The sequence below is a fragment of the Trichomycterus rosablanca genome, chromosome 25 (genome assembly GCF_030014385.1).
Source record: "Trichomycterus rosablanca isolate fTriRos1 chromosome 25, fTriRos1.hap1, whole genome shotgun sequence".
NCBI lineage: Eukaryota > Metazoa > Chordata > Actinopteri > Siluriformes > Trichomycteridae > Trichomycterus > Trichomycterus rosablanca.
Window position 1 is genome coordinate 18,546,349 of NC_086012.1, and position 23,190 is coordinate 18,569,538.

A 23,190-nucleotide genomic window follows, 5' to 3' on the forward strand; every position below is an offset into this window, starting at 1 on the left:
TATGATGGCAAGATTTATTTATTGATTTACATTGATTTACAACTTTACAAGACAATTTTCCTAAATGAAAATTCAAAGGCTTTTAAATTTCAAAATCTGATGAGACAAATTTACTTCCATAAACTTCTTATGTCAAAGTTAATTATATATTATTACATATTAGCGGCGGCACGGTGGCGCTGTCACCTCACAGCTAGAAGGTCCTGGGTTTGATTCCCCGACTGGGCAACCAGGCCCCACTCTGTGTGGAGTTTGCATGTTCTCCCCGTGTCCGTGTGGGTTTCCTCCCACAGTCCAAAGAGGTGCAATCAGGAATGGAGATACTAGAAATTGATGTGTGTGTGTGTGTGTGTGTGTGTGTGTGTTTGCCCTGTGTTGGGACTGGCGACCCGGGGTGTTTCCTGTCTTTCACCCAATAAATCAGACCCACAGCAACCCCGACCAGGATAAAACTCTTATATTAAGTGTATGTTCACAAAACACAAAGTAAAACAAATGTATGGTGGAACATCAACCATTTAAAATCCATGTAAATTATTTATCTGTCTTTCACTTCACATGGACAAACTCCGTTTTACTGTGTAGCTTAAAGTATGAAGACCTAGAGACCGGAGAGGGGTGTGTGGCCCTCATGTCAGACCCCCTTAGGTTAGAGAAGGTGTCATGCAATCAGAGTGTGCAGGGGAATTGAGCATATCCAAAAATTAGTAGTACACAAAACCCTGAGTGCTTTATGACTGGCAACAAGAGTCAAAACAGAAATCAGATGAATGTTTTAGTCACGTTCTGGCACTTTAATGCAGTCTGGTTCTACAAGAGTAAATAAGAAAGAAGAAAATATTAAGAATATAAATACACTATAGGGCCAAAAGTATTTGGACGCCTGACCGTGAGCTTGTGTTAAAACAGACTGACCCCTCTGTGTGAGCTTTTCAGCTAGAACAGCCGCTCTTCTTTTATTTTCTGAGAAGCTTCTTACAAGACTTGTAGTGTGTCTGTGGGAATTTGTGCCCATGTGGTCAAAAGAACGGCTGGGCGCTGATTGATCAGTTGATGTTCCGGTTCATCCCAGAGCTGTTGAGTGGGGCTGAGATGTCAATCATTTGCTTCAATATATGATTGATTTATTACACCTGTTAGTAACTGTTGTGTCTGAAACACATACATTCAGTAAAAAAGGGGCGTCCACGTACTTTTGTACATATAGTGTATTTGATTAAATGAAAGGAGTGTTATATACTGAGAGATGGCACTTAAAGAGAGTCTCTGTAGATGTTTGGCAGTGTGTGAGTGTGATGATCAGGCAGGAGGTTCTGGTTCTGGTTCTTATGGTCGTGTCGCTCCGGTACTTGATGAATCCTCCCTCTGTGACGCCGTGTGGTTCTTCACTCTGCGGCGGCTGATCTGTTTCTGTAGCTGGAGTTTATCGGTGAAGAACACGCTCCTCCACCCCACCTCTCGGGCCAGGTCCTCCATCCCGGCGGTCACGGTGTCGCAGTGCAGCCGGACCGTCTGCTCCCAAAAGTCCTCAGAGCTGCACAGCTGGAAAGAATCCGGACAGAAGCGGGTCAGTGCATCAATGCATCAGCATTTTAGTTCTGCTGTAATAATTAGGGCTGCTGGAGTCTAAAACTCTCTGTAAAACTGTTTTACTTAACTAGCATTGTACATTATTAACTACATTCTCTGTTGTTTTACCCCGAGGGCATTCTGATGGAAACCTGTTTACCCGCCGAGGTTAAGGATTAAAGTCGAGACTGCCGGGACAACGATGCTGCTCCTGCCAGATGTGACGGGTCTGGAGTAACTGCACCAAGAATGACAAGAACTAACTACAGACTTTATTAAAGACTAGACCGAATAATAACTCTATTATTATTTATTTCTTTATTTATTGCCAGTTATAACTTTTAGTTCATTTAATTCTGTGTTTGTATGATTTGTGTAAATCCTGTTTATTTAAAGTTTCCTCCAGACCACCCAAGAAGGACCTGCTGAGTCTGGTTCCTCTCAAGGTTTCTTCCTGTAATTTTCAGGGAGTTTTTCCTTGCCACAGTCGCCCTCGGCTTGCTCAACAGGGGTTTTTGTATCTGTTGGTCCTGGATTTTGTAAAGTTGCTTTGAGACAATGTCTATTGTAAAAAGCGCTATATAAATAAAGTTGACTTGACTTGACATCAGGGATCGAAACTGCCGCAGATTCATGATCATTTTTGGTGATTTTTACTGCTGCTACTGGACAGATGCCCAACAAAATGTCATTGTACCTGTATAGTGTCAATAAAGCTTCTCTTCTATTCTACACAGCTCACGTTCACCCCCACAGTGACCCGAGGGGCATCGATGGCTGAATTCCAACCCTCTTTTTCATAGATCGGCGTACCTGGTTGAACCTGCGACAGGTGAGAGCGAAGCGAGCGACGTCCTCCAGCTCTAAATGAGCGGCGATCCTGAGCAGGAGGGGGTCGGAGAGACGGGGGAGGTAGTCGTACCGACCCTGGCACAGGTTCCTCGAGTACTGCAGGACACCATCGCCGAACACCAACGCCACCTGACCTACGACCCACAAGAGACGTGGCGTGCTCAGTGCAGCGTTCACTACACACACTATACAGACAGAAGTATTCGGACGCCTGACCGAGAGCGCGCCGGACATCCAGGTTAAAAAACGAGCGGTATTAAAACAGAGTGACCTGTGTGTGATACCTGTCAGCCGGAAGGACAGCCGCTCTACTGGGAAGTGTGTCTGTGTGTGGGAATTTGTGCCCATTCAGTCGAAATTTGTATCACAGAGCTGTTGAGTAGGGCTGAGCTCAGGGCTCTGGAGTTTCTTGGTTTTTAAACTGAGCTTTTCTTTATGCTGGAACAGGAAGCCCTTCCCTAAACTGTTGCTTCTTTATATAACTGATTTATTACACCTGCTATGTGTGTTAGTTGTTGTGGCTGGAGCAGGTGAATTCAAGTATTCAAGAATTAGAACAAGTGTGCGGATACTTTTTCTCCATGTCGTGCATCTCTGGAGAACTTCAGGTGTCCTAACCGATCCAGGTCTCGGTGGGACGGAGCAGTCGTTTGACTATTTTGCATTTTTTAGACCATCAGATCTGAATAGAATTCCCGCAGTGATTTAGAGGACTGAAGAGGTAGTGATTCAGTTTATTAGATTATTTTTGTACTTTATGAATGTGTAATGAATGTAATTGTTGCAGGCCACCACTGCATGGACCTTGACCACGGTACAGGTCTAAATGTGCTACAGATGGTGTTTAGGTGGCACCACACACATTCACGGGTTTGGCTTGTAATTAGAGATGGACCGATCGGGGTTTTTGGCACCGATTCCGATTAGCAGTAAATAAACTTAAAAAGAGCCTCACAGTAAAGATAAACCGGAGCAGCGCGTGTGTGTGCGTGTGTGTGTGTGTGTGTGTGTGTTTGTGCCTTTAGAAGAGACGCTTTGTTCACAGTATCGCTATAAGTGATTCATTGATTCATGAGTCGATTCGTTTTATGTGAAGCGTAAGTTTCTCTTCTCAGTTATCTCTCCGTGTTTACTGTTATTAATTAAATGTCGTGGTTTTAAATAAACACCAACTACTACAGAACATTCTGTGTGACTCTCTTACATTAAAAAGCTTCATTACACTGTTATTACCACAGATCTGTAACCGAGTCAGACTCGTTCCGTCTAAGCAGCTAAAAGTTTTCTAAAAGTTCAGCAGATGATCCTGAACTAACGAATTTGGTAATGAATAAACTTTTGCCTCCGATTGGCTCTGTAACGTTTCTGTTCTCATCTACATCACAAGTAAGAACCGCTCACAATTTACCAAAGTGAACCAGGAGTTTATATAACGTGCTGATAGAATCCACTCAGATGTGACCGGGTCGAATTATCTTTTTAAAGTAAATATTACAATCAGCAAAATTACATCGTAAGAGCTTTCACGATGGTTTCTGTACGATGGTTGATGAATGGTGATGTGATGGTTGGTGCTTCGTAGCTCAAAGTCTGGATCGATCCACTGAGCTGTTAACTTAACGTGGTGTTTATATATCACACGATCGGATCGGCTACTTTTAGGAAATATCACCGATCGCCGATAGCATATTTTGATTAAAAATCGGCCGATACCGATTCGTAGCCGATCGATCGTCCCATCTCTAGCTGTAATAGTTCAGCTCATCAGTGAATAAACTGTGACCACGTTTACATCTCAGGTGACCCTGTGTGAGGTGAGAAGCACCAGGTTAGAGTAGAGTCAGTATTATTACTCTGCAGTCGTCTGTCTTCTAGATACTCGCTGTGTGACTCTCTCACTTCTCCTGGTTTAGCGTGTCGAGAGTCGAGCCGCAGCGAAATCTTCCACCATTGCCAAATCACCTGAAACACAGAACATGTCAACAGGTAACACAACCCCCCACCACCACCTCCCAAAAAATATTCAGTACCTATGCATCAAGCTCATTCCAGATGCGGCGATGTTTCCAGTATGAATGAGCAACGTTTACCATTACAGCACAGGTCAGGGTCACGGTGGGTCAGGCGGCACATGGAAAACTCTGGAACACCGGACAGGACACCAGCTCATTCCAGTTATTTAACACAGCCAATCCACCTTCTGCATGTTTCCCTGGTTGGAAACACCGCTCACAGGCTGTGACCAGAGTCCAGGATCGAACCCGGGTCCTCAGGGACCGTGTCGCTCTGCAGCACCCACCCTACCACCTGTATTAACATGTCTGGGCTGTATGATGGTTCAGCAGGTAGTGATGTAATGGTGCTGCACAGCAGCCTGGGACCTGGAGACCTGGGTTTGATCCTTACTGTCACATCCGGGTACTTTTGCCTGCGCCTAGTACTGCTACATGGTGTCGGACCCACCGCGATCCTGACCAGCACTGTGTGGTAGGTAAGTAAAAAACGATTTAAGGATGTTAAATAAATACATTAAAATATTTAATGAAATCATTTTATTTAAAAAAAAAAAGCACAAACTAAGTAAACTGAGAAACTTGCCTCAGCCGCTCGTCCTCTGAATAAACAAACTCGCATTCAATATTTGTGTTTGTTTACTGAATTATTTATCTATAATGATAATAACTGGTCATTTATAAAAGTACTTTACCTGAGTTTTTGTGACTTTAAAGGAGAAATAATCTTTTAAAGGCGGAGGACCCTGAGCACTGGTCTCATACAGCACCTCACCCAGCAGCTCAGCCATGCTAATACGCTACTACTGTTACTATAGCTCCTGTTACTATAGCAACCACACACTCAGGGTTGCCAGATTGACAAGTAAAAAAAAAAAAGAGGGTTGCCATGTCATGGAATTTTCGCTACCCAACGGTAAAAATAAACTGAAATATAGACTTTAAGTGATAGAAAACGTTAAAATCTCAATCTACTCAATCTAATGAGTCAAACCTTTGAGATGAAAACTGCGGTAAAGTTTCATATTCGGATTTCTTTCTTCAGTAGCTTTTGAACGGTGCTGCTATAGGCTTAATAACAGCAAATGATCGTTTTTGACATCCAAGACAAGCAGCTAGAACTTTACTTTACTTCACAATTGTTTATCTTCTGAGATCCACACAGCACGTTGTGTTCTACATGCTGCCTGAGCACAGTGAGCTGAGGGACCGTCTACAAATTACAATACACAGTAAAACACAAGATCAGCGAGGGAAAAAGCACTTCACTCCTTATTTTATTAATATCTGACTTACTAAACCTCTTATACTGGTGATGTTCACATGTACAGGCTTGTAGTGAAATGTTCTTGTGAAAATTCCAATCTTGTTGGAAATATATTGCTTCAAAACAAGATGTAGTCCAAACTATATGCTACACCCCAGCTAACAAAATTACGTTCTGAGAACGTTCCCCAAACGTTCCATTTTGGTTGTATGAACGTTTTATTACAACGTTCCTTCAACGTTATTTTCTCAGTTTTCTTAATATTCTCAAGACATTTAATACAAGTTAAAGAACAAACCCAAAGACATTAACATACTTTTAACAGAACTACAGATAATGTTAATCCCTCTGTCTCTGTGATATATTGGATGAAGGAGATTGCAGGCAGAGAGAGAATCTGTTTAACTCTGCACATTTATTCTCAACACACACACACACACACACACACTTCTTTTTACTGAGAATAGTCCACCGGGTAAAAGTGTCAGTATAAGAGTTGTAGTATGTAATGTGGGTTACACTTGATAAAATACAACTTGTTCTGGAGCAGTTTGATGAATACTTTTAAAGCTATTGAAATATTTCATAAAATTTTACATACTAGGTAAAACTATGTAGTAAAGGGTGACAGCGTCAGTATAGCAGGTGTAGTTTGTCTTCTGGCTTACAATAGATGAGGTACAACTTGTTGTAGAGCACTCTGAAGAATTAGTTAGAAGGTTTTTTTTTTATTATTAAATTTTGTCAGCTTAATAAGGCAGATACAAGAGACAACAATAAATCACAGACACTGAAAACAACCACATAAGGATCAATCAGTATGATTTTTAATAAACTCAATAATTCTGATTCCCTATCCATAGGTGGGCGAAAAACCTCCTAACGGCCAATTTAAGGAGGGAAATTCCCACCTTGCCAGCATCTAAAGGCTAAAGAGTAAAAGCCCCCAAGTCTTGAAGCAGAGGACAAAGAGTCCCCCTAAGAGCCCACAGAACCCCAGGAGCAAACAGGTAAAAGCTTCCAGGGAGGGATCCAGACATGCTGCACTGGCATAACACAGAGCGGGCGTGTAGGGGTGAAGGTGGGCGTGGTCATCTCCAATATACTAAATACACTGATCCACACACATTCATTAACAGTCACCATCAAAATTCAAAAGTATAAATAAAACAGATGTTAGTGATGTTAGTGATACTGAAGATCATCATAGCATAACATTATAGATGTTATAGTTGTTACAGATGTTGAAGATGGTACAGATGTTATAGTTGCAGAATGGAAAATCATGCAGCAGCATCTCTCTCTCTCTCTCTCTCTCTCTCTCTCACACACACACACACACACACACACACATGCAGCATGGTAAACACCACACACTCTCCTCAGTGCTTCTGTCGGTGTGGTTTTGCTGCTGTAAATGTTGTGACGTGACGCTGGTGTAACCGCTCACTGCTCACTCTTCTGCTCTGAACTCTCACTTCCTCCACACACACTCCATCCACACCACCAGCACATCTCACACGCTACTGATGAGGACTCGAGGTGCAGTTTCAAACCCGTAGGTTCCTCAGAGCAGGAGGAAGGCACTGGTTATCTGGTCCAGGTCTATTCACCTGCATCGGTTCTGCTGGAGGAGAACCTCACAGGACGCTGAGGAGGAACCAGACGTCTTCAGGAGCTCGATTTATCTGAACAGCAGGTAAGATTAGAAGACGAATCATTCTCTCATCATGTAACCAGAGCTGTGGAACATCCAACATGTGCTTCAGAGCGTACAAAGCACATTTCTAAAAAATGTTGGGACACTTAGTAAAACAAAATTGTGAGCGTCTTCATTTAACATATAACTTCATTATATTTTGTAAATGTACACAAATGGGTCATTGCTTTGGGAAGGTCATGAGAGAACTGTTAGCTCTGAAAGAGCATTTATGGATACTAGACAGTAAATCATTTAGGTTTTTTATCTAACATTGTGAAAAAAATCTGGAGAGATCTCAGACCATTTAGGGTGAAACTGGAAACCACTGTTGAATGTTTCTGACCTTCGTGTTTGAGAAACCATCATGCTGTGATAAAAACAGCCTCATGGGCTGGGGAATTCTTCTGAAAACCGTTGTTATAAAACACAACATGAAACTCTGTCACACAGAGAGAATTTAAATGTGTGTGAACATGAAGTGGAACTTCAGTTATTTGGAATTTACTCGGGGGGGGGGGACGTTCGCTTCTATTTAATGTGTTTTTATTTTTATTTTTGGGTGGTACAGGGAAGGGGGTGTGTTGATGGGGTATTTCCAGCCGCAGAGACGCAAGACAATGAAGCAGGTGTGGTGAATCAGAGCCAGCAGTTGTGTTCCAACACCCTGTCAAATCAGATATTTCTGACTCACAGATTCTAATCACATAAATACAAACCCACAGTGGAATTCACGAGTGTAGTTTCTTTAATAGCGATGATGTGAGGATGTTGAAGAAGTCACCGCTGACACCGTCTCATTTGCATTTGAAGAGTTTATTACAAATGAAAAGAACAGCATCAAATCAGACACTCGAGTTTCAGCCAACTTCTCTGTGTACATATCATTTAGGGCTAGTTTGAGCACACTAACTAAAAACTACATGGAACAGTGGTCTCAGTAGAAAAATCTAAACTGGTACCCAGTGCTGAGAGGAAATTTGAGATAATGCCCCGACAGGCGCTCATGATGTTTCAGGTGCTCAATTAGTTTATTGTTCTTCACAAACTCACTTTTATATAAAATCTCTGTGGCTTTATTCCACATTAGTGAGCTTGGCTTAGCACTGGGAGTACAAGATCTGTACTCTCTCACCGTCCTGCAGCGCCTCCTCCACCTCCCTACAGTTCTGTTGGTGAGAGGAACCCTCTGAACTATAGGTGTGTGTATGAGGGCGAGGTGGACCAGGCTGTGGTCCAGTGGTCGCAGAGTAGCAGATATATTAGTCCAGTCTTTTATTGTCACTAGTGTAGCATTTTATGTTTGTTAATGTAGACATTAAAGATTGATGAACGTCTCATCAGAACAAATCGATGACCTTTCTTCCTCAGGGCTCCGGTGATTCTGAGCATGTCCAGCAGTAACGTGTAGAAGACGTGTGGCAGAAAATCACCTGTGAATGACGCAAACATCTCAAAACATCTCGCTGTAACTGATGAGAATCAGAGGAAATGCTGTGAGGTTTCTCCATCAGATACAGAGGTGAAGTTCTCAGACCTGAAGGTGCATCACTTTGTTCCTTTCACGTCGACCTTCTTCTGGTCAGCTTCTTCTCTGAGCTGAACTGACCACACAAATCAGACAAACGCTGCGGGGGGAGCAAACGTTTTTGGAAGTTTGGCTGATGTCAGTAAGCAGGTAAGATTTGGAGATCATGGGGGTCGATCAGATTATTTTACTGTGATCCAAAACATTATTATTATTTTATATTATTATTATTATTTATATTATTATTATTATTTTATATTATTATTAATATTTATAATATTATTATTATTTTAGAATATAATTATTATTATTTATATTATTATTTATATTATTATTATTATTTATATTATTATTATTATTTTATATTATTATTACTATTTTATATTATTATTATTATTTATATTATTATTATTATTATTTTATATTATTATTATTATTATTATAATAATAATAATAATAATAATAATTATTATTATTATTATTATAGCTCATTGTAAGGTGTCTAAGTTCTTTTATTATTATTTTATTACATTTTGTGATGTTGCTTTTATTTCCTGTTCAGAATGATGGAGATGTTTGATGGACTCTGAGGGTTTAAGCTGCAGGTTTTAGGATGTTTGTGAAAATTTCATTGTTGTTTTTATTTTTGTGATGCATGAAATTCATCTAAAATATTATAGAAATAATATTCCTGCATAATTTGGAGGAACAGATATAATATAATACAAATAAATCAGTTCTGTAAACCATTCAGAGCAGAGCAGGACCTGTTCCTCAGAACAGAACTTTGTGGATGATGGGGTACAATAATGATATTTGCAGTAAAGCAGCAGATCATTTTTAGTTAAAACTAAATCAGGGAGGAGGAGGAGGAGGAGGAGGTGGACGGGCGCTCCTGTCATTTCGGGAAGGGAATCAGATTTTAGATGCATTTACGTCCAGCAGATCAATTAAGCTCAGAATGTAACGTGGGATTATATTACACAGCCTGTAAACACACGATCCAGAGCGAGAGAGAAACAACGCTGAGCACCGAGCACCGAGCCCTGAGCGCAGAGCGCCAAGCACCAAGCACTGAGCACCGAGCCCTGAGCCGAGGTCCTGAAGAAAGAACAAACCAGAAATGTCCAGGGTTTAAAGAAAACATCCATTACGACATTAAAAACAACCATCAGACAGATTACAGTGGACACTTTTATCAGCTCCATGTGCGACCTGATCTGTCGAGTTTCTATTATTATTATAGTATACAGATTTCAGACCGAATTATCACACACACCCTGTAAAAGCCCAGACGCCTGGTTCTTGGTTTTGGACCATGAATTTGGAGACTGAAGGTTGTGTTGGTGATGCTCACATAAACTGGTGTCTTGGAATGTTGAGCTTTGGAACTGGGACTGGAGTTTCCTGGTATTGGAACTAGATGTGGGTGGGTCTCTGTACCAGAACCTGAGCACCTTTGGCAGGGCAGGGCAGGGCAGGGCAGGGCAATCCTTTATTAGTCCCGCACTGGGGAAATTCACAGTTATAGCAGCAAAGGGATAGCAAGGCACTCAGTATAAAAAATAGACAAATAAACAGTACAGTGCATGGACAGAGATGCAGAAGAGTGTCTGGGTTCGGCTCTCTGTGACGTTTCGATGGATCTTCTTGGGTTTGTTCTTCATCAGGGAACCATCAGCAGGAGCCGGTGTGGTTTCAGGATGGAGCTGCAGCACTTGGTGCTGGAACAACAGCAGTAAAGCACTCAGAGCCGGACCAGCAGACACTCGACTGCTATCCAAAATCAATCAGAGTGTGAATTTTATTGGTGGTTAGAAGGTTCGGGCACTGGAAACATCTCAGCCTTTTATCTCCTGTCCATCAGGGTTCAGATTCCTCCTTCATATTGATCCTTCAGCTGCTTGTAATGTCTCAGTTATTTACAGGAAGGAACGACGATCTGTGTACAGAAATGCACCCACTACATTGTAGTAGTACAACTTTGTGGTTACAGTTTGGGGAAGGCCCTTTTCTGCTCCAGTATGGTCTGTACCTTTGTGCAAAAGAGACGTCCATAAAGAGATAGTTGAACCAGCTCCTCTCTGAACTCACTGAGGTTTTTGCAGTTTCCTTCCCAGTCTAGTCATATCCAATTCCCCCATGGTGTTTCACATCTACTGCTGCATACGTCCACTCCTGACCGAGGAGGGTCGTGACTAACACACGCCCCCTCCCACACGTGTGCAGTACTGACCGCTTCTTTTCACCTGCACCGGGAGTTTAAATGGAGATTTGTTTTGTGTCATGCATTGATCTCAACAATCTCCCGTTTCTGTGCAGTGCCATCAGTCAGCCAGCAGAGGGCGTAACGGCAGCAGTTTGTTCCCCCCCCCCTTTGGATTTTTAATTTATAGGTACAAACATAAAGACTTTATGTGTAAGTGTGGAGATTTAAACTGGAAGTAGATGAAAGGGGTTAAAAACTTTTTCTCCCTGTAGCTGTTGTTTATGAGAAGCTATTAGAGGAGGTTTATCTTAAATAATTAATATAATTATAGGTATAGATGTACTGTATGTGTATGTATATATACATCAGCGCTGGTAATGCAGTCAGCAGAGCCTCTGAGGAGCAGCGTTACTGTATAATACATGGTAATCTGACTACAGATCAGCTCTAATGAGCTCCTGCTTTACATTCTTCTCTCCTATATTATACAGCTGGGAAATATTTACACCCCCCATAAAGTAAAAATTTATCATTCTAAATGTTTCTGCAGTAGATTTTGCTTTAATCGTCGTTTTTATTGGTAAATCTATACATAAAATTAAGAAAAAATAAATGATGTAGGATTTTAGAGCGGTGGGAGATTCTGATCATGCTGCCACGTCACAATTATTCACCCGTCCGTAATATTACTGATCCAACAATCGACGGCTGGTCTGTAGAACCTAAAGTTGGGTTCCAACATGAAGATTCCATCAGGACTGAATAACCAGCCTTCAGTTGCTTCAGCTGTGATGTGTTACTGTATATAAACACCATCCAGAGACTCAAGTGTTCGGGGTGTGTTAGAACCATGCTGTAAACTAAGGAGCTGCTCACACAAGCTGAACGAGGAGATGATTTCACTGCACCTGAAGGTTGATGAGTGGAAGAAATCAAATGGAAGGTGGTTTGGAGGGTTTTTGAAATAGCAGCAGCCCACTTCCTCCCTCACTGACTGGATTCTCAGAATTCTTTTCAGTGTGGAATTAACGCTGACACTTTTTTTCCTGAGTGCGGTGGGACGCAGCGTTAGTAACTGACTGTGAGATTAAGAGGAACGTGGCAAGCGACTGCTCTAAAAACGCAAGTAGAAAAACGATAGTGCAAAACAGGAAGTGAAACTCAGAGGAGGGAAAAACCATCAACCTCGAATTTCATTTCGTCAGAAACAGAGACAAAACATTCATGTTCTCCGTGTGTGGGTTTCTTACGGGTGTTCCGGTTTCCTCAAAACAAGCAGAACATGCAGTCAGGCCAAGTGGAGAAAATAAAAAATAAAGGTACTTGACAAACGGAGGTGAAACAGAATCTTTATCAATTAAATGAATAAATATTTTTATTTGTTGATGGTAAAATCAGAAGTCACGTCAGTCAGAGACATGAATAAATGTATAAAGGTATCAAAACAAAGTCTGTGTTGGTGCTACGTTGATTTGGTTCCTGTTTCTTGGTACCAGAAGTTCTGGTATATTAGACACTTGACGTGACTGAAAGCCACCCTGTGTTTTTACTCTTTCCAGATGTTGAAGATGGGCGTGGCCTGTGAGGAGATGCACAATGGGACGACAAACCAGACGTGCGTGCGGATCGAAAACAGTCCGATTAGCGACATGCTAATGGCTTTCTACATCGTCGCCTTCGTGCTGGGTCTCGTCTTCAACCTGCTGACGGCCTGGCCCGTTATCCAGCAGGTCCGCGGCAAGAACGTGCTGGGCGTCTACCTGCTCAGCCTGTCCATCTCGGACGTGCTCTACATCCTGACCATGCCGCTGTGGGTCCACTACTTCCACAATGACCACCAATGGAAGCTCGGCCCGAACATGTGCAAGCTGGCCGGCTTCGTCTTCTACTCCAACACCTACATCAGCATCTACCTGCTGTGCTGCATCTCCGTCGACCGCTGCCTGGCCGTCACGTTCCCTCTAAAGACCAAGACGTTCCGCAGGTACAGGTACGCCTGGGTCACCTGCGGCCTCATCATCGTCTTCATCATCAGCCTGCACGTCGTGGTGGCTATAATGGACGAGGTGAATGAGCCGCTGGACAAGCACCTCCGCTGTTATGAGACGTACCCGATGACCAGGCAGGTGGCGCTGTTCAACCTCCTCCGCGTGGTGATCGGATTCATCCTGCCGCTCTTGGTGTTGGCCGTGTGCTACTGGCAGATCCTGAGCAAGGTGAAGCTGAGTGTGGGTTTGGACGAACAGGGCAAGCGTAAGGTGAAGCTGCTCTCCATGGGCGTCCTCGGCATCTTCTCCATCTGCTTCGCCCCGTATCACATCCAGCTGCTCGTCCGTTCCGTCGCTTTCTTCAGGCTGGACTGTGCAGACTATTGCAGTTTTGAGCAAGCACAGCACTTTTATTTCTCCGGCATGTTGGTTCTGTCCAGCCTGAACAGCGTGGTGGACCCTGTGCTGTATGTTCTGGTCAGTAACGGGATGAGGAAGAGCGTCGTGCTATGCTGCAGGAGAAACAAGTCACGAGTCCCTCGGAGCCTAGACCTGGACCATTAACTAAAAATGTGAATTAGGGATCATCATCATGAATCCAGACTTTTTGAGGGCCAATGCTGATACGTTACAACATCACGTCCTTACAGTCTACAATAATGCAAATCTGACCTGAATCATTTTCATGAATCGACTCTTTGAATTGACTCTCTACGCCAATTCGATCAAGATGTAAACATGAGAACCGAACTGTGCCTACAAATATTATAAATAATACACTTGAATTTTGTATTAGTGTTCATTTAGATCAGATCTAGAAACAACCCAGAACTAATCGGTTCGCATCTGTACAGATCTGTTGTGTGCATCGATTCCATGTCGGATGTCGGATGTGTGTGACTTCATGCATCATTATTCCAACTTTTAATGTTTTAACTCTATCATGCATTTAATGCACATCAGTAATATTTACTCATATTCATCATGGTCGTTAGTAATGGAACAAATCACAGTTAGAAACATGCAAACTCCACACAGAAGAACTCACAGTCGGGGAATCGAACCCAGGACCTTACATGCTGTGAGGCGACAGCACCACCGACCGAGCCACAAATTTAAACGACATTATAAAACTTTCTACAGCATAAAAGGAACCATCAAATCTGCTGTTGTTCAGAAAACCACAACAAATGTATATGATAAATGTACGTAATAAATTATATATAATAAATCCCACCAGATGTGGTCAGATTAGGTCCCATGAGAAGATGAGTTACAGAATTAATGTGCATTACAGGTGTATGTGAACATGTGCTGCACTTTGTGTTTAGCTGTGTTTTCTGTATTTTGATGATGTATTTTTGTGATAACTGATGCACTGAACGTTTATTTACTTAACGTTAATTTAAATAAAAAAATATTTTACTTCATTTTCAACAGTAGCTTTATCCTGATCAGGGTCACAGTGGCAGGAACACCCCAGGTTGGACAGGGTGCCAATCCATCGATTTGGCTTCATCCACCCCTCTCAGGGTTCCTGATGTGTGTGTAGAAGGGGTGTCCTGATACTTTAGGTGCTGCAGTGTGAGGACTGATCCAGCAGAGGGCGCTGAGAGTTTTCAGTGCTGGATGTACAGTCAGTAGTGGAAGCGCAGCTGCGGTGTTTGCGGATGTGTGATTATTTACTGCAGCAGCTACAGAGCGAATCTTATTAAACATAAAGGTAAATAAATCAGCAAAAACACACTTTAATCTTATTAATATCAATAATACGTGTCATTAAAACCTAATAAATCTTATTTAAATCATTAATGCATCGCATTAAAGTCATGAATAAATCTTATTATAGTGTAATTCTAACAGATAATAAAGTTATTATTTCTATAATGTGAATAAAGCAATAAAACAGAATCTCATAAAAATAATCTTTCTAAAATACGAGGGTTTAGTTTATTATTAATAATATTTATTATGTGATGATGTATTTATTATTTTGACATAAAAATGTTAAATCATTTATTATTAAATCACAGAATATTTAACAAATTATTTATGAAAGTTTAATAATTCAACTTGTTGGCATTTAAACAATTAAATTAAAATAATAAAATCATCATGTTCATGCAGCCCTGCTCACATCACATGTTTAATAAAGTTAAAAATAATAAAGTAATACAGTAAACTTCATTCATTCATAATAAGTGGATAAAATAAAACATAAACAATCTTATACATTTGTTTTATTGTGTTTTATTAAGTAAATATAATTTGATCAGGTGGTTCACATCAGATTAGAAGATGGGCGACTGTATTTGTTATTATACACATACAGTGTTCAGTACAATTCAAATCTTTATCTGTGTATGTTTGGATGTCGGGGTCAGAGCGCAGGGTCAGGTGTCGTACGACACCCCTGGAGCAGAGAAGGTTAAGGGCCTTGCTCAAGGGCCCAACAGTGGCTGCATAGCAGAGTTGAACCGACAGTCACAGCCCAGAGTTCTACCCACCAGGCTCCCACCGTCCTGACGTGTTTCTAAATCAATCCTGATCAATGATGATGAATTAGGAGGCCACGCCCAACAGTAAACGTACATTATAGAACAACACCTAGCTGTACATATACTTTTGATAGTGACGGATATTCCTCAGCACACCGGCACTGAGGTTCTGATCTATTTAAGTCTGAATCTCAGCTCTGCTATCAGTCGGTTTGGCGCCCCTCCGGCGGGCACGATCGGCAGCAAACGAACAAAATCTGCCATTAAACAGGAGGGAGGGCGTGTCAGGAGAACATACCCTCCCCGTACACCATCGGGGTCTCCAGCAGAGGAACTGGCTATGACTAAACTGGGAGAAACGGGGAGAAAATGCAGAAATAAAATAGCAAACATCTTCTTTGTTCAGCGTCTTTCTCCTGCAGGTGCCGTGAGGAGCAGCAGCTCAGAACCGAACTGAGTCTGTGTGAGGAGGCGCAGATGCTGACGAGAACATCTTCATCCTCTGTGGAGCAGCAGGACGGAGAAGTTAAAGAGGAGGACTTCCGAAACCAAACAGGTCGTCCAACACTGATTTATTTACGGTTATATTGAGTCCAGGGGCGTGTCTGTATGTCGTGCATCATCAGGAGAACATGCTGATGTTCCTGACTGGGATTGGTTCGTTTGGTTGAGGTGATTCTGGTAGTAAAATGTGAATGATGGGATTTTAGGTGGAGGAGCGGCGATTTTGGTGGGGCGGATCACCTCGGTGCACCGGCGCGACGGAGGCTTTCAGGTGACGACCGTGAAGGAGGAAGAACCTGCAGATGACGACTGTGTGTGTAAGTGACCCCGCCCCGAGAATTTTCCATAGAATTAATTTTGACTGCTAAGTTAGACATATTGATTTTTGTTTAACGTTTTTCTTTTTTCTGTTCCAGACGGCCGCGCCCCGGTGCAGGACGGGCGTCGTTATTCCCGCCCACCTCGATCGTACCCTCCGCCGAGGCGACCCGACCACGCTGGCACCGCCAAACCAGAGAAACGGCACAAGTGCTCCCAGTGTGAGAAGAGCTTCTCGTACCCGAGTCTCCTCAGACTGCACCGGCTGGTTCACAGCCGAGAGAAGCCGCACCCGTGTGCACGCTGCGGGAGGAGTTTTCGAGACGGATATAATCTACTGAGGCACCAGCGCATTCACGCCACAGACAGGCTCTATAACTGCTCGCAGTGTGGGGTGAACTTCCCCGAGAGAACCGCCCTCGGGGCGCACCGGTGCGTTAACGGCGAGGTGAAGCCGCACCGGTGCTCGGTGTGCGGGAAGAGCTTCGGTAAGAAAGGTATTCTGAGAAAGCACCAGCGCATTCACACCGGAGAAAAGCCGTACCAGTGCTCACGCTGTGACAAGAGCTTCACCGAAAGCGGAAACCTGAAGTTGCACCAGCGCATTCACACCGGAGAGAAGCCGTATCAGTGCTCCGACTGCGGCAAGAGTTTCGCCTACCACGGCTCCCTCCAGTCCCACCGGCGCATTCACACAGGAGACAAGCCGTACCGGTGTTCCGAGTGTGATAAGAGCTTCATCACCCACAGTGCTTTCCAGGTGCACCAGCGCATTCACACTGGAGAGAAGCCCTACCAATGCGCGGTGTGTGGCAAGGGCTTCACCATCCTGAGCAACCTCCAGCTACACCAGCGCATTCACACCGGAGAGAGACCCTTCCTCTGCTCCGAGTGCGGGAAGAGCTTCACCAACCAGAGCGGCCTCCAGGTGCACCAGCGCGTTCACACCGGGGAGAAACCGTTCCAATGCCCGGTCTGCCACAAGAGCTTTACCGAGCGAGGCGCCATGCAGAAACACTGGCGCATTCACACGGGAGAGAAGCCGTATCGGTGCGCCCAGTGCGAGAAGAGCTTCGGCCGGCAGGATTATCTCCAGCAGCACCAGCGCGTTCACAGCGGAGAGAAGCCGTACCGCTGCACGCCGTGCGGGAGGAGCTTCAGCGACAGGAGCACTTTAGCCAAACATCAGCGCATTCACACAGGAGAGAAGCCGTACCGGTGTTCCGAGTGTGGCCGTAGATTCGCCTACTCCAACACGCTCAGGACTCACAAGTGCGCCAACGTAACGATGCCAACCTGTGATACGTGAATATAAAAAACTTGGCACAACAGAAAATGTTTATTATTATTATTATATAATATCAAGTTTGGTCACTAACGATGCCAGTCTGCGTGGTCGACGGTTCCAGAGAGTATAACGAAAGTTCTGGAGTAAAATCCAGTCAGGACTCACAAGTGTGCCAACGTAAAGATGCCAGCGTGCGATACATGAACTTAAAATCGAAAAGCTCTGAAATGGTGCCACCCTGACGCACTCGCCCTGCAATCGTCCCCGAAAATCACATCGCCACGAGGGTGTATTTGTACCTAGCTTGTGATTGGGATGGCGTTCCTCTTCCCTCTGCCCATTAGAGCAGCAGCAGCCAATCAGGATGTTGGCACTGACCTTTGGAAGAAGTACCCTGAGTGGTGCCACCATGAAGCGTCACCCTGTGGTCTGAATTTTGATCCCTGATGGTCCTCTACCCTCTATAGTGAGTGGTTGGGACATCAAAGCATCCCCAATAAGAACAGTGATAGCTCAGTGGTTAAGGTACTGGACTAGTAATCAGAAGGTTGCCAGTTCAAGCCCCACCACCACTGTTGGGCCCCTGAGCAAGGCCCTTAACCCTCAGTTGCTTGAACTGTATCCAGTCACGATCGTAAGTCGTTTTGGATGAGCGCCTCCTAAATGCTGCACATGTAAACGTAAGTAATTCCAAAAGTATGTGGACACCTCATTCCATCCCATCCCAAATCCATGTGAGGTAATACACACACCCCTGTATAACTTGCAGCTATAACAGCCTCTAATTAAGAGTTTGGGGTGTCGGTGGGTTCCTCCTCAATCATCTATGTCGTAAATATGCAGCATTTTTATTCCACCTGTTAGCTGGGCGTGGCTGATACCCCTGAGCTGAACTCATTATGGTATTTTGGAGGGGTGTCCACATACTTTTGGTCATGTAGTAAATAATACTTGTGTTTACTGGCTGGAGAAATTAATAAATCAAGACACAGAAATAAATAGTGTTTTTTTTTATTGTTGGCATGACGTTAAGGTTTAATAAAACCGATGATTCTCGTCTTGTGGCTCCTGGTTCTTTCTTCTGTCTCAACACCAACCCACCTTCTGCACACTGCTGCACTACTAGTTCAGGTTCAGAACCTTCCAGTCATTAGCGGGGTCGCGACAGTTCCAGGGTCCTACAGGCGAACCCTGTGCGCAGGGCAGGAACACACCTCGGTCGGGGCTTCAAGGCATCACAGGCCGTCACTTACTCGTCCAGTTAGGGAAGCCAAGCCACCTACTGGTATGTTTTGGAATGTGGGAGGACATTCATCCAGACACGGCAGCATCTGAGCACTGGGTAACCAGAGGTGAGCAGCACCCTCTAGTGGCAGACAGGTGAACTTGATTGTTTTGGTGGATGATAGGGTGATAGGGTTCCTCTCAGGTGTGAATGAGCTGGTGTGTTCTGAGGTTGCCCTGGTTATTAAAGCTCTTGCCGCACCCTGAGCACCGGTACGGTTTCTCCCCGGTGTGAATGAGCCGGTGCTGTTTGAGAGTGCCCTGCTGAGTGAAGCTCTTCCCACACTGCGAGCAGCGGAAGGGTTTCTCCCCGGTGTGAATGCGCTGGTGCGTTTGGAGAGCGCTCTGGTGAGTGAAACTCTTTCCGCAGTCCGAGCACCGGTACGGTTTCTCTCCGGTGTGAACGCGCTGGTGCGTTTTCAGATGCCGTGGGTGAGTAAAACTCTTTCTGCAGTCCGGGCACTGGTATGGTTTCTCTTCGGTGTGAATGCGCTGGTGCAGCTTGAGAGAGGTCAGCTGAGTGAAGCTCCTGTCGCACTGCGTGCACCGATAGGGTTTCTCTCCGGTGTGAATGCGCTGGTGTATTTGGAAAGAGCTCTGTTGGGTGAAACTCTTGCCGCAGTGCGAGCACCGGTAGGGTTTCTCTCCGGTGTGAATGCGCTGGTGCTCCTGGAAGGAGTTCATTCGGGTGAAGCTCTTGCCGCACTGCGTGCACTTGTAGGGTTTCTCTCCGGTGTGAATGCGCTGGTGTAATTTTAGAGAGTTGTGATGGTTGTAGCTCTTGCCACACTCGGAGCATTTGTAGGGTTTGTCGCCGGAGTGCAGGTGCCGGTGCAGGCTGAGGGAGTTCTGTCGGCTGAAACCCCGCCCACACTGCGAGCACTCGTACAGCTTCCTCCCAGCGTGAATGTGCTGGTGCTGCCGGAGGTTTCCCCGGTCGGTAAAACTCTTCCCACACTGGGAGCACTGGTACGGTTTCTCTCCGGTGTGAAGGCGCTGGTGGCGCTGGAGAGAGTTCTGGTGAGTGAAGCTCTTGCCGCACTGCGAGCACTGATAGGGTTTCTCTCCGGTGTGAATGCGCTGGTGTATCTGGAGCGAGTTCAGCTGAGTGAAGCTCTTGTCACACTGCGAGCAGCGGTACGGTTTCTCTCCGGTGTGAACGCCCTGGTGCACTCTGAGAGACGTCCGCTGGGTAAAGCCCTTCCCGCAGTGCGAGCACCGGAAGGGTTTCTCTCCGGTGTGAATGCGCCGGTGCAGTCGGAGATTGCTCTGCTGAGTGAAGCCCTTGCCGCAGTCTGAGCAGCGATGCGGTTTCTCTCCGCCGTGAAGGCGCTGGTGTTGCCGGAGGTTCCCGCTCTCGGCGAAACCCTTCCCGCACTGCGAGCAGCGATACGGCTTCTCTCCGGTGTGAATGCGCCGGTGCTTCTGGAGATGACCAGGTTGAGTAAAACTCCTCCCGCACTCTGAGCACCGATACGGTTCGTCTCCGGTGGTGGGAGCACACCGGTGCTGTTGGAGGAAGTTCAGGTGAGTGAAGCTCCTCCCACACGCGGAACAGTGGAGGGTTTTCTGGGTTCCACCCTCAGAGCCGATAGTGTGGAAAGATCTAGAGGAGGTTTGCTGCTCGTCTCTGGAGTTCTGAATCCTCACGTGTTCCTCACTGTGGGATCTCATGATGTGTGTGTGGAGGTCAGTCTGAGCCGTGTAGGATACAGGACACCAGGAGCAGACGTACTCCCGCAGCAGCGCCCCCTTCCTGTCTGGAGTGGAAAATTAAAAAAACAGAGAATATCAGAGATGAAGGATCATAATCAGGATTATAATGCTGATGCACTCCAGTCAGAAATCCGTACTGGTGCTGTCATTTTTTTATCTAACAGTGGCTACGTCTCAGACCTGCTGTAGGAATATGGGACTCCTGAATCTCCAGGCCAGGAGGAAGAGTTCGTCTGGCTCGATCTGCAACCCCCACAGGAACCGGAGCATCAGGGATGAAGAAGGACCTGCAGAGCTCACGGTCTGTAGAACAAATCAAACCTGATCAGATCACGTTCATCAGAGTAATGAAGCTTCAGTCATGAATCCCTGACTGTTTCCTTACAGAGGAAATCTCCTTCTTCTTTCTCTTCCTCTTCAGGTTCCTCCACCTTTACCGTGATCACCTGGACTCCTCCGCCCGGCTGCTCCGTGGACGTGACGCCTCCTGACGAGCCACCTGAAATCACAGCAGCGTCATTTAAAAACTCAAAACTCCTGAAGAGCAAAGTTCTAAACTGCAGACTGATTACTAACCGTCTTCTTCTTCCTCCTTCTTTACAGGCTTCATCTGGGAGCTTCTGTTCTGCTGGTCCACAGGGGTGACGTGTCTCACCGAGCTTGATGTCCTTCCGCCCGAGGTCTCGCTCTTCACATCCTCACAAGACTAAACATGAATTATAAAATAAATACAGTATTAATGTGTCTTTAAAATCGATTCAAATTAAAGCAGATTGAAGTGTTGAAACTGTGTGTGGATCTTCCGTGTTATTATTAATCTACCTGTGAGTGATGGCGAGCAGGACGGGGTTCAAATTTATCCTCTACAGGTTCCATTACATAATGATCTTAAAACTGAAAGAAAAGATCAGCAGAAATAAATATCAGCAGAAATTAAAAAATTTAATATATTATACCAGCCTAAACTACAAACCCAATTCCAGAAAAAGTTGGACACAGCATGTTTCTGCGTTGCTTCAGTTTATCTCAGATGAGTTTGAGCCCAGAGAAGTCGGTGGCGTTTCTGGATGTTGTTGATATTTGGCTTCTGTTTGCAGTGATGAGCTGTGTTTACTGATGATGGTTTTCTGAGGCATTCCCGAAATACCATTTAAGGTCAAACATTATATTTACAATTCTGGTGCTGTTTTCTATTACATTTCTGTATAATACAGTGTACAAATCTCTGCATTCTGTTCTATTTCCCTTTAACTTGAAATTGGGTTTGTAATAATGACATTAGTTTTTTTTTTCTTCACTATTCTGTATTTAAATTCCTTACATTTGGAGGTTATTGGGGCTGTACGGAACACTGTTATCTTATACCGTTACTGCCCAATCCTGAGCGTAACTTACCTTTTAATTAAAGTAGAGCAGCGATAAAACAGCTCACATTTACCCCATTTTATTATTATTAATCTAATTATATTTGGAACTATTAATGTAAATAAATTAATATTTTATAGTACAGATGATAATAAGCGTCACGCAGCTGCTGCTTCTTCTTTAGTGTCTGATGGCGGCTGGCAGATCAGTACATCACCGCCACCTACTGAACTGGAGTGAGGCGCTCAGGAATGCTACATAAAAGCTAATAATAAAGGAGAAAAACACCTTTTAATACTATATAATACTATATAACTATATATAACAATATACTGCATGATATAAGCTCGGATCTCTTAAAAACTGCTGACTGTATTTGTACACCAAACCCAAAACCTCACACAAGGGAGCTTTTTACAGTAAAGTATTTAGCATGCTTACAAATGTTTCACTTTCTAGTTATTAAAACACAACAGTTCGAATGTTTTTCTATTATTAACTGTGAAGGAATTTTGTGTTCCAGCTTGTTTGGGTCCAGGATCTGTTGGGTGGTTCAGCTCAGTGGTTAAGGTACTAGACTAGTAAACAGAAGGTTGCCGGTTTAAGCCCCACCACCACCAAGTTGCCACTGTTGGGTCCCTGAGCAAGGCCCTTAACCCTCAATTGCTCATCGTGTTCAGCTCATTGTGTGAGTCGCTTTGGATAAAAGCGTCTGCTAAATGCTGAAAATGTAAATAACGTTATTCCGAACGGTTGTATTAGCCTATTTACTGATGCTATGTGTTAGTTAGCTTATGCTAATCATGCATGTGCACTTATAATAAACATGGCAAAGTTCTGATCTGTCAGAAACTATAAAAAAAATCTATATTATATCTGTTGTGATTAGCACAGATTAGTGGTAATCTAGTCATTAAGGTACTGGTCTGTTAAGGTACTAGATCAGAAGTTGAGAGCTGAAGTCAAACTTCTACTGTTGGACCCCTGAGTCAGGCCAAAACCCTCAGTTGCTTGAATTGTGGATCATGGATGAGTTGGAAGTCACTTTTGAATAAAATCTTTTCCTAAATCCAACTATAAGATGTTTCTCCAG

The 23,190-nt window shown here is 44.1% G+C and overlaps 4 protein-coding genes across 5 annotated transcripts; 2 read left to right on the forward strand and 2 right to left on the reverse strand.

Moving 5' to 3' along the window:
* Positions 1-769: 769 nt before the first annotated feature.
* On the reverse strand, positions 770-5,239 carry fbxo36b (F-box protein 36b). The gene is made up of 4 exons (XM_062987637.1): positions 5,129-5,239; positions 4,275-4,383; positions 2,383-2,555; positions 770-1,542 (listed from the first exon to the last, which is right to left on the reverse strand). Exons 1-4 carry the CDS (start codon positions 5,222-5,224, stop codon positions 1,327-1,329), a joined length of 594 nt encoding a protein of 197 aa, XP_062843707.1. The 5' UTR covers positions 5,225-5,239; the 3' UTR covers positions 770-1,326.
* A 7,456-nt stretch (positions 5,240-12,695) lies between these two features.
* On the forward strand, positions 12,696-14,502 carry gpr184 (G protein-coupled receptor 184). The gene has a single exon (XM_062987293.1). It carries the CDS (start codon positions 12,696-12,698, stop codon positions 13,686-13,688), a length of 993 nt encoding a protein of 330 aa, XP_062843363.1. The 3' UTR covers positions 13,689-14,502.
* Positions 14,503-15,495: 993 nt separating this feature from the next.
* Positions 15,496-18,789, forward strand: LOC134302259 (zinc finger protein 664-like). Its single transcript, XM_062987294.1, has 4 exons — positions 15,496-15,503; positions 16,045-16,178; positions 16,318-16,443; positions 16,543-18,789. Exons 1-4 carry the CDS (start codon positions 15,496-15,498, stop codon positions 17,751-17,753), a joined length of 1,479 nt encoding a protein of 492 aa, XP_062843364.1. The 3' UTR covers positions 17,754-18,789.
* Positions 18,728-22,272, reverse strand: LOC134302529 (zinc finger protein 883-like). Of its 2 annotated transcripts, none has more exons than XM_062987665.1 (6): positions 22,128-22,272; positions 21,555-21,859; positions 21,309-21,438; positions 21,118-21,231; positions 20,913-21,035; positions 18,728-20,776 (listed from the first exon to the last, which is right to left on the reverse strand). In XM_062987665.1, the coding sequence occupies exons 2-6, from the start codon at positions 21,606-21,608 to the stop codon at positions 19,158-19,160; spliced, it is 2,040 nt and encodes a 679-aa protein (XP_062843735.1). In that variant the 5' UTR covers positions 21,609-21,859; positions 22,128-22,272; the 3' UTR covers positions 18,728-19,157. The 2 variants fall into 2 exon arrangements, with proteins under 2 accessions (XP_062843735.1, XP_062843734.1); XM_062987664.1 differs by having other exon boundaries at positions 21,555-21,626; positions 21,706-22,272.
* Between the last annotated feature and the right edge of the window lie 918 nt (positions 22,273-23,190).

Bases quoted from the DNA above. Each gene is read 5' to 3' on its own strand.
- fbxo36b (XM_062987637.1), bottom strand. From the start codon at position 5,224: ATGGCTGAGCTGCTGGGTGAGGTGCTGTATGAGACCAGTGCTCAGGGT. The intron at 4,384-5,128 runs GTAAAGTACTTT...TCTGTGTTTCAG, and splicing joins TTAAAGTCACAAAAACTCAG to GTGATTTGGCAATGGTGGAA. The intron at 1,543-2,382 runs GTACGCCGATCT...GATTCTTTCCAG, and splicing joins CCTGTCGCAGGTTCAACCAG to CTGTGCAGCTCTGAGGACTT.
- gpr184 (XM_062987293.1), top strand. From the start codon at position 12,696: ATGTTGAAGATGGGCGTGGCCTGTGAGGAGATGCACAATGGGACGACA.
- LOC134302259 (XM_062987294.1), top strand. The intron at 16,179-16,317 runs GTCGTCCAACAC...AGTAAAATGTGA, and splicing joins GGACTTCCGAAACCAAACAG to ATGATGGGATTTTAGGTGGA. The intron at 16,444-16,542 runs GTAAGTGACCCC...TTTCTGTTCCAG, and splicing joins TGCAGATGACGACTGTGTGT to ACGGCCGCGCCCCGGTGCAG.
- LOC134302529 (XM_062987665.1), bottom strand. From the start codon at position 21,608: ATGGAACCTGTAGAGGATAAATTTGAACCCCGTCCTGCTCGCCATCAC. The intron at 21,439-21,554 runs GTAGATTAATAA...ATTCATGTTTAG, and splicing joins CTGCTCGCCATCACTCACAG to TCTTGTGAGGATGTGAAGAG. The intron at 21,232-21,308 runs GTTAGTAATCAG...CTGTGATTTCAG, and splicing joins GAAGGAGGAAGAAGAAGACG to GTGGCTCGTCAGGAGGCGTC.